The 10,283-nt window shown below is 53.4% G+C and overlaps 1 protein-coding gene across 1 annotated transcript; it reads right to left on the reverse strand.

Moving 5' to 3' along the window:
- Window positions 1-4,893: 4,893 nt before the first annotated feature.
- On the reverse strand, window positions 4,894-9,108 carry LOC125949579 (DNA-binding protein inhibitor ID-2). Its single transcript, XM_049676721.1, has 2 exons — window positions 8,232-9,108; window positions 4,894-5,158 (listed from the first exon to the last, which is right to left on the reverse strand). Exons 1-2 carry the CDS (start codon window positions 8,745-8,747, stop codon window positions 5,126-5,128), a joined length of 549 nt encoding a protein of 182 aa, XP_049532678.1. The 5' UTR covers window positions 8,748-9,108; the 3' UTR covers window positions 4,894-5,125.
- Window positions 9,109-10,283: the final 1,175 nt, after the last annotated feature.

Raw genomic sequence — 10,283 nt, forward strand, 5'->3', positions numbered from 1 at the left:
TATCGAGACGACGTTGACGACGCTGGCGACGCTTGACCCTTGAGAGTGGTGTGCGGACGAACGGACGCCCGACGGACGGACGTGGACACACCAACCAGACGAGCCCGGGAGTTGCCACGTTGAACCAGGAAGCAAACAGACCAACTCTTTCGAACGGCAAACACGGTGACGCAACCACCTTCTCACCGCTTCCCCCCCCCCCCCCCCCCCCCGGTCCGTCCACCGCGGTCGCGGTCCGGTCAAATCTCGAACGATTTTATTTGCTCAGGTGTTTTCAGGTGTTCAGGAACACTCTCGCAATGGCCCTCGCCGTACCAGTACCTACACGGAGTGTACTCGAGTGTAGAACTCATCCAAATTATGCTCCGTATGCCTCGTAGGTCGCCCCCGGGGGTTTTGATAAAAAAAAAATACTACGCAAGAAAATCTCCTCCTCCCACCGTGCGCGGCGATGCGGAGAAGATAATGGCCTTGTATCTTTAACACCGGGTGCGCCGTGCTCATAATCTCGGTAAACAATTGTCACGGCACAACCTACTTGTGATCGGAATTCGAAACAGATAACCTGGGTGCATCCAGGTGGCCCCCAGGCACTAGAGGTGGCGGGTACTAGTGGACTTAAAAACCGAACCGCCCCGGCCCCGGGCCGTTATCGGCACCGGCAATCGGTCTTCGGTGAAAACGAAGAAAACCGGTGATTCGGAGTGTCAATTCCGCAATCAAGATCCCGCGGTCTTAAAAGGGGCTAGAGAGAGAGAGAGGCTAGCTAGTATTAATTAGCTGTTCCCTGCGCCCTTTTCCCCGCATAAGACCGCAACACACCTTGCCATTCGTCGCGATAAGATAGACTGTCCTCTCTCGGCCGCTCTTGACGCGTTCCGTCACCGTCACCACTACGTGTGCGTGTGTGTGTGTATGTCGCGGTGGTCGATTGCGGGCCGGATTGCGCGCAGATAAGACACGCGCGCTGGGCGGCCAGCGACCACTCGAGAGTACACTCGAACTCGTGCTCGTAGCAGCAAGTGGTCTGTCCTCGATCGACCTCCACGACGATGACGGCGGCGACGACGACGACGACGGTCGATGGCGCGTGAAGATGGTGGCGGTGGTGGCGTAACTATTGCCACCCCAGCCTGACACACCTGTTCAGCGTTTAAGCTTTTACAACCGGTGACCAATTTATGAGGCGCGTTGTTTCCGCGATAGACTGCGGCTTTTATCAACGGGCGTGCACTGGCGCAGGTACAAACTGAAGCCTCACCGCGAGCCACTAGGAAAAAGCATAAGAAAACACCAGCTGGCTGACAGGGCTGGCCGGCCAAGTACCCGCCCCGGTGCGCGATGCGTCATCTCTCACGCTCTCTCTGCTTAGTGCAAATGTACTTACCGTGCGGTGCGGTGCGGTGCCGCAAGCCGCCATAACGGCCATAAACGCACGCGCGCCGCGCTCGATCGCTCGCTCGCTATCATTGCCGTGCGGTGCCGTGGTGACGAACGCAATGTACCCGTGACGGAAAGGCCAAGTCATGTTCGCTCGCCCCGAAAACGGCTTTGGTGGAGTGCAAACTGGTCGTGATGATCGTGAGGCGGCTCCGACTCCTTCTTCTCCGGGGCGGACAGTGCCGCAGGTGTCCGACCTCAAATCGGGAGAAGGGGCGAAATGAGTAAAAAATGAGTCCACTGATAAGACTACCGGGAACGGGGACGGACACGGGGCATACCGACCTACTCGATCCGACTTCGTTTGTGTGCTCCCATCCATCCGGTCATCCATCCGGTTCGGGGGCCAGTCGCGCGCGCTATCTGACGCAGCAGCATAATGGTGATTGAGCGACACATACGCGGACAATCTCGTCGTCGTTGTCGTCGTCGGAGGAGGAGGAACCAATTTATGCATTTTTCATATCTCTCCCATGCTGAACCGGGTGGCCGGTAAATTAACACATCAACAATGGCCGACCGGGGCTCAATTCCCGTGTGACGTCGAAATCGAACCGAACCACCGTACCATCCGTCCATCCTTGCTTGCCTGCTTGCTTGCTTGCTTGCCACTTCTCCCATGGCCCGGTGTGGCAGCTGCACGGGAAAATTGTATTAGAAGAGGAGGGCTTTTAAGGGCAGATGGGTTGGGTTGGGTTGGCCACCGTTCCCGGCGGCTTCGGACGGATTCAATCCCGCGTAATCGTCGTCGTCTCCCATGGTGATGTCGCTCGCTCGCTCGCACCCTCGTGCCATCTCCCTTTTGCATGCACACCCGGCCTACTGGCGGTTGAAGTATCGCCGCAGCAGCAGCTCGGTAACTTTGGCAGATGCAACTAAGCGCGCGCTGGCTGGCTGGCTGGCTGGCGGGCTGACTCGCTGACTCGACAGTTGGCTCGATGATATCGAGCAAATATTGGACCAACTGTTCAATTTATCCTTCTCCATCGAATCGCGCCAGACGAACGTTAAACAAGATGTCACTAATTGCCTCTTCTGGGTAGGCCGGGCGCCAATCGCCGCGAATATCCCGTGTTGTTGCGACGACAGGTTGTGTCTAGCGGTGGTCGAGCGTTTTTTGTTCCGTCGAAATCTGTCCGACACTTTAGGGCGCGTCAGTGTCGGCGCTATTCTTTTCTCGATGCCCCTGCTATGTAGCGTCGAGGTTTGGGCAAGAAGTAGCAACATCTCTTCCGAGGCGAAGACACATACGCAAGACACTTATTTGGACTACTTTGATTAACTTGCTTCGGTTTGGGATTGATGCGCGAAGCCGGTGTTTGTTCGCCATCACTCAACACGTTGCCTATTTATGCGCTACAAAGTGATGCGCAGCGTTCAGCAGATTAATGTTGCTGCTGTTTGCTCGCATTGCTCGCACCGATAAACAGTAAACAAAGTGCCCTCCAGCCGCCAAACATTAATTTCCTGTTCCAAAGTTCCTGTTTGCTAAACTTCTGGGGGCATTTAAGTCTCGAGTGGTCCTGGGTGGTTCAAAATTAATTGAGAGAATTATTCAACGCGTTCGACGGCACACACCAACACACGGCGCGCCGCTCGATCAAAACCCCCGTTTTTGGAAGATCGCGTCGTCCGGGCGTCAGTCACCATAGGGCGTAGGCATATTACGTGTCCGTCGTCGTCGCCGCGCCTGTCGCTTGCACCAATCATTGCTGCAGCTGCATGTTCGCATGCTTCGCTTCTCGTTGACGATTTACCACCCCACCGCCCTTCCATGTGGTGCGTCCGCGATCTGTCCGACGACGACGACGACCGGCGATCGGCAAGCCTACGCGCGCGCGCGCGTGTGTGTGTGTGTGTGTGTGTGTGTGTGTGTGTGTGTGTGTGTGTGTGTGTGTGAGTGTGTTTCACGCGTCCAACATCACACCACGGCACGTCAGCAGCCACACACAATAGGCACATCACTCAAGCACAAGGCACCAACAAACGGCAGCGCGGCGGCCAACAGTCGGACGTGTTTTTTATCGAACACGTGCACCAACTCTCTCGTCTCCCCCCCCCCTCCTCCTCCTCCACCTCCTCCTTTAGGCCCATCGAGGGTTCACGAGCCCCCCGACGGACTGGCGGGCGGACGGACGAGAGGTCCGGGATTTGATCGCGCACACAAAATGTGCACTTTCAGCATCATGAAATCCCGCGAGCGCGATCGTTGTTCGTGAATCGTGGCGTGCGGCGGCTGTTGGTGATGAGATCACACGCCTGGAGACTTCAAAATCGTACAATTTCGGATGTCGTTGACTTTCACACACTCCAGCAAATGTACACGGGGCCAAGAGTTGAATTGGATTTTTGTTATATTTATCATCATCATCATCATTCATCATCATCATCATCGTAATCATCGTCTTCTTCTTCTTCATCGTCATTCGTTCATTACATCGACATTTCTTGTACTACAAACAGTTTACAGTTTTTCATAATAATTTACTTCATTCTTCATCGCAATCGGTTGCGCTTCTGGCGCTGGCTTCCTCGAGCGCCACACTCGACACACTGCGTTGTCATTCCAGAACCAAAATTCCTATGATCATGTGGCACACAATGAGGAACGGAAATAAGGAAGTTGCAAAACTTGGGGATTTATGCTGGATTGGCCGGAATGGGGAGCATCCGGTTGTTTGGGGGAGGGGAGGTTGAAAATATGGTATAAATGTGCACAACATAAGAACGCTAAGACCGGGAGTGTGTGTGTGGACACACACTAACATTCTCGATCCCTTTATCTCTCTCTCTCTCTTGCTCCCTTTCATCCTATCTCTCCCGGCCGCTGGTTTATCGGAGAACAAGTAGAAGAAGAAGATGAAGAATAAATTCTTACAGTCTATATCCATATGAGTTACACTAAACGCGCATTACGGTGAGTAGTAGAGTAAGCAAAAGGAAGAAAATCAAGAATTTCAGAGTCAGATGCAGACCACTTCCGGTCAACAGCTCGGCGATCGAGCTGTTTCTCTCTCTCCTTCGTCCTTGATAATGATGATTTTTTTCTTTATATAAAGTAATTATTTGCCGTTTTGTAATTATGCAAACCATATTCCTACTGATCACAGAACATTAAATGGAATTAAAATTAAAAGTTTCTTCTCCTCTTCTTCCACCTCCTTCCTTCCTTCCTTCCTTCCTTCCTTCCCGTGTACGGCATCATGTTTCGTCTCCTGCCGGCCTCTACTTCTTCTTTCTCTTAGCTCCCGCTCGCACTCGCGGATACCGAGCTGCCAATTGCTCCTGATTCTCCTTCTGCTGCTCTGGGTCTCCCCTTTTTTCTGTGTCACCCCGAAGAAGCTGAGATCATCCCAGAGCTCCAGAAGGGTGTCGCGGGTGGTGGTGGTCTGTCTCTAGTGGTGGTGGTAGTTGCAGTAGTGGTAGTGGTAGTAAAAGTAGTAGTAGTAGTAGTAGTAGTAGTAGTCGTGTTGTGTTGTGTGGCTTTATTGCACCGCATTTAATAAGGGATCGACGTGCACGCTCTCCTTCTTCTTCCTCTTCTCCTTCGCACACTCTGCGTTTCCGTCTCGACGCCCTATGGGACGACCCCCAGGAGGAGCACACACACACACACACACACACACCCAGCATGATGAAACATATCACCCCCTTCGCTTCCTCGCGCTTCACTTTAACAGCTCCCCTAGCACGATGGCAGCATCTCTGTGTCGTTCATCTGTGGAGAAAGAGAAGCAAAGAGACGCGGTAAGTTAGCGTTGGTGTTGGTTGGTTCGGATGAAGCATTGAGAAGTATGCGCGCGCTCGAAGCCCCCACGCTGGCCCCCCTCTCCGGACCCCAGTGTAATCGAGCGATCTCATTGAACACCTGCATTGATTGACCACCGATTCGAAGCGAAGCGAAGAAGCGAAGCAAAAGAAGGAGGGGAAAGAAATCAGAGTGGAAGGAAGACCGTAGCAGCAGCAGCAGCGTAACGGCCACTTTCTAGCTAGGCCGTCTTAAGTGGCGTAGCCAAGGGTTGAGGAGATGGGCGAACCGACATTGTGCGCGTCAACGCGCGTCTCTGATGCGGGATCTTTGTGGGAGTGTACCACCGTGGTGGAGGCGGACCACCGAATGGACGCCACCACGCCACCACAGCAGACTTTCTATTTCCCACAACATCCCTCCTCTCTCCCGACGCCAAGTGCGGAGCCAAGAAAATCATATTTCATTGTGACCTTTCCCTGTCACCCGCCGGGGGGGGGGTGGGGTTCATCAATACTCCTTCTTGCGGTGCGGTTGGTTGCGTGGCCATTGCTTCGTTTGTTTTTTGTTTATAAAACAGAACCAAAGTATTTGGGGGAGTTTAACAAAGGAACTGGGTCCTGTTAAGATCCAAGACAGCTTTATACAAAAATCTCGAGTGGAACAGTACAACAAAACGAAGGAGGCGACGCGAGCTCGCTGTTTGTTGCACGTGTGTGGTGCTGCTACGGCATCGAAGGCTACACCATAAGAGGGAAGGGGTGGGGAGGTGGGGAGGTTTCGCAAAGTCGTGACCATTTGTGGAGCAGCGCGCACAGCCACCCAACACACAACGCGTCTTCCAGCGCCTGGTGGGCTCACGACACTCGAACCCCCCCTTTTTCCATCAGATGATGGCCATGAGAGCAAAGAGCAGCATCAGACACGCCATCGACGACGACTACGACGACTACGACGACGACCACGACGCCATCTTTCCAGCGTGTCTGGGTGGTGGTCTGATCCGTTGGCTTGAAGCAGGCAGCAGGATGTGAAGAGAGGGAGTGTCTCTCTTTCTGGAGCCGTCGTTGCCGTCACAAAAAACAGGCCAACCCTTTTGCCGGGTGATCACGGGCCACAGGTAGTGGTAGCACTACCGCCTGGAGGTAAAGGTAACAGATTGGTTCGAGTATTCCGTCGCTGAAGGAGGGAATCACAGATACGCGAAGCGAAGAGCGCATATCTGCGAATCCCGGGGTGAAGCGAGACGAGACAATAATGAAAGTCCGCCACCAAGAGGCGCCACAGAGACCACAGAGAGACGCGGTCGGGTCGTTGCCGTCGGGCGTATGCATACGAGACGGGTGCGATGATTTCAAGTTTATGCCTTTCCGGTGCGGACACTCACATATCCCACAGAAGGAATGGGAATAGGGTGTGGGGTCCATATTGAACCGCGGAGGAGGGCGATCTCTCACATCACACGACCATCATCATTGCTTGTTAAGAAAGTAGTAGTAGTGGTAGAGTATCCGATTCCCCCCGATGGCCAATTATTCCAACGTGCGCGAATTTCAATTGCAAATTTCGTGATCGACGCGCCATCACCGCCACCACGATCAGCGTGTGTTTCATGGCCATCTATGATTTCTGCTGCGACTTTCTTCGGAATGCAGCTCGAGACTGTCCGCTTCTCTCGGGGTCTCTACCTTTGGTACCGTTTCCCCTCGAGGCGCCCCAACAACAAATGGTGGCGCCAATCATCCGAAAGGTTATACGGTCACCGGATTCCATTGACCGGAACGAAATCAGTCAGCCAACCGACGATCGAGTCTTTGGGTCCCAGCCAGCCGAGTGGAACCGTTGCGTTTACGAACGCAATATTCATTTTATGCTTCTCGCCCCAAAATGTTCCAATTCCAAAAAATAAAACCCGTGGGTTCCTTGGACCTAGAAGCAATAAGAACGTTCAGGGCCGGCGATCGATGAGCAGCCACTGCCGCCGCAGAGCAGTTGGCCGAAAAATAGGTCGAAGTGAGCCGCCGTTGGACGGACGGACGGACGGTTGGCGGTTACGGCAACCGCGCGACTTGTTGTTTACCGCCCCACACAGCAGCAGTGTTGCGGCCAACACTACTATTTGTGCCGGGTGGTAGTAGAGTGCGGTGCCAACACACTACACACGACGCCCCGTAGACGTTCTCAACACACAAGCACAAGCACTGCGCCGTGGATCGCGGTAGATATATCATCGAGCCAAACGCGGCAGCAAAGCGCGTGTTAACCTTAGCTGCTGTTGCTGTTGCTGTTGCTGTTGCTGCTGCCAAGTCAGGCCCGGGCTAGTGACGGGCCTGGCCGGAGGAGACCAACCGCCAGAGAGGCCAGAGACCGCCCGTGTGTGTGTGTGTGTGTGAGTGGCTTCATTTCAATATCTTCTGGAAATGCAGGTGTTCAGCAGAGTCAGCTTCACACTCAATGGCGCCGTTGAAACGCACCCCCTCCGCGCCCCTCTCTCTCTCTCCTCTCTCTGCGCTCTCCACGCTCTAGCATCCCGTTCCCGTTCGCCGGCGCTCGCGCACGCCTCCCCCTCTTCTTCTCCTGCTTCATTCCGAGACACGGCAACGGCGGAGGCCATCGCCATCGCGAGTGCGAGCGAGGGCGAAAGAGTTGACGAGAGAAGATGAATCGTGCGCGAGGCGGAGGAAAAGAGAGGCAACGCGTTTGGAATGTTTGGAGTGCCAGAGCGGGACGGCAGTGCGTGCCACGCAAAAAAGGGTGGAAGGGGTTGCCGGGTGGGGGGAGGGAGGCGGGAAGCATAGATTTTAATTTATGCGACGCCAGCTAGGATGACGGCGTTTGTGAATGACATAAAGCGAAGTGCAACATTATTGATCAGCAAGCGCCGCCGGGCTACTACTACGACACACAAGATACGTGTGTGTGTGTGCGTGCATGCGTGCGTGCGTGTGTGTGCACATCTTTGCAGGTGCGCGCGCGGTGCCGTTGGTAGCAACGAGCGAGAGCAAATTTGCGTAGCATACTTTTTTTTCTACTATTTTCTTACCTGCTGCAGGGTTGCTTCGCTGGCGCCAGAAGCAGTGGAATTGGAGGTGAAGGTGCTGTTGAGACTACTGCTGTTGTTGCTACTGCTGTTGTTGCTGCTACTGCTGCTGTTGTTGTTGCTGCTGCTATTGCTGTTACTGTTGCTGCTGCTGTTGGTGATACTTCCGCCGTTGGTGTTGGTGGTACCGGGATTGTTGGATGCCAGGATGGTGTTGGGAGCGGCAGGCCGAACCCCCAGGGGCTGCCGTGGTTCGACCGGCGCAGATGCGTCGGTCGAAGCGTCGGCGTGTGCGAGAGTGTTCTGCAGCTCGCAGATGTAGTCGATGACGTTCTGTATCACCTCCAGTTTGGACATTTTCCGATCCTTCGCCATGAACGGTACCAGGTCCTTCAGCTTCGACAGGTACATCTGAATCTCGGGATCGTTCTCGACCTCACGGTGGCGCTGCCGGACACGGCCAGAGGCGATGGCCGGAACCGAGGCACCCGTCGCACAAACCGCGGTGATGGCTTTCATTTTTTCACTTGTTTTATTTTTCGTTTTGCGATAACACTCCTCTCTCTTTCTCTCTTTCTCTTTGGCTCGTCAAACACTGCAAAAACTGTCACCAAAAACGGGTTGTACACTAGCAAGATAGAACACACGACAGAACAAACCGTTGGGTGCACTGAACTGCTGCTATTTGCTGAATTCAACTTAGAACTTGCAAAAGAGGACGTTATCCTTCACTCGGCTGTACCGTGGTAATGGGTTCACAAACGAACGGTCGCGACTGCCAGAGAAAACACGTCCTTCCGCCACGAGATGCTGATCAAAAGTGAGAGAAGAGACACCGCCAGAGAGGCACGGCCATTGGCACGCATGCGTTCGTACAACGTACAATAGCGTACATAAATTGTGCTCCCGTTGCCTACCTGGCTCAGTAGTCGAAACAACTACTGATGAAAATCAAAAACTTACTTTATAACTTTGCATTTACCTTAATATAGCCGTAGAATATACTGGGAATAAAATGCGTGAGTGATCTGTAAAGCAAAGTTGTAATTTATCGCATGGCTTGATGCCGCTTTTTTGTCCGTTACTCTACCTCTCGGTTTTATGCTCGTTCTCGCCTCCTCTTTTATGTCAACACAGCAGCGTGAGCATGAACGATCTGCGAGAGCATAAGCACCAATCATGCTCCCAAGCAAGATTCCTTCAATGGCGCCCTCGCGGTATCCACAGAAAGAAGCCACAAGCACTTTTCGAAATCCAAAATGAATCCGGTTTCTGCATATTTGCTACCCCTGTGCCCGTGTCTCTTATCTCTACTTTTGCAACTCTCTTATCTACACCCTTTTTTTTTTTGCAACACAAAAATTGGGCCAAGGCCCAACCGATGAGACTGCGCCATTCGAGGCGACGTTCAGTGGAAATGCATTCCATCTGCATCAAGTGCATCTTCGCCGAGAAGAGCCGTTTTCCATTAAAAGGCAAACCTATGGGAAATGGAAACTTTCACGAATAAATTTAAAAACCCCTATCCTCTCTGTTTGGCCCGCCGGATGTACGCAAGTGTAAGAAGCTAGCAAAGGGGCAGGACAGAAGACAGGAGAGGCGGCAGAGGCAGAACAAGGCGCACAATCCCCGACACGGTCTGAAGAGGGACAAGCCGGGGGCCGGTTGTTCGGTTCCCACATCGCCGAAAGCTCGTTACAATCTCTTCTGGGCAAACAACAGGACGGCCAAAGGGAACGGAGGGTATGGGATGCGACGGAGGGTTGCGGAGAGGTGAGGTAGAAGGCACAAGTGTCCCAACGAATGACCAACGAAAGCAAACCCACCCCGCACGCATAGACCCCTTCCTGTCGTCGCATACATACACACTTCCTTCTTCTCATCCTCCTCCTCCTTCCATCCATCCTTCGTGCATTCGACCGAGTACACGGCAGGCCGGGGCTATGCGTGAGGTTCTGGTTTTCTTGGAATCATGCAAAGCATCACGGCGCACGGATTCGAGATAAAGAATGTGTAAGAACCGAGCCCGTCACCTTCTCTTATGCTTCCTTTTTA

The sequence above is a fragment of the Anopheles darlingi genome, chromosome 2 (genome assembly GCF_943734745.1).
Source record: "Anopheles darlingi chromosome 2, idAnoDarlMG_H_01, whole genome shotgun sequence".
Lineage (NCBI taxonomy): Eukaryota > Metazoa > Arthropoda > Insecta > Diptera > Culicidae > Anopheles > Anopheles darlingi.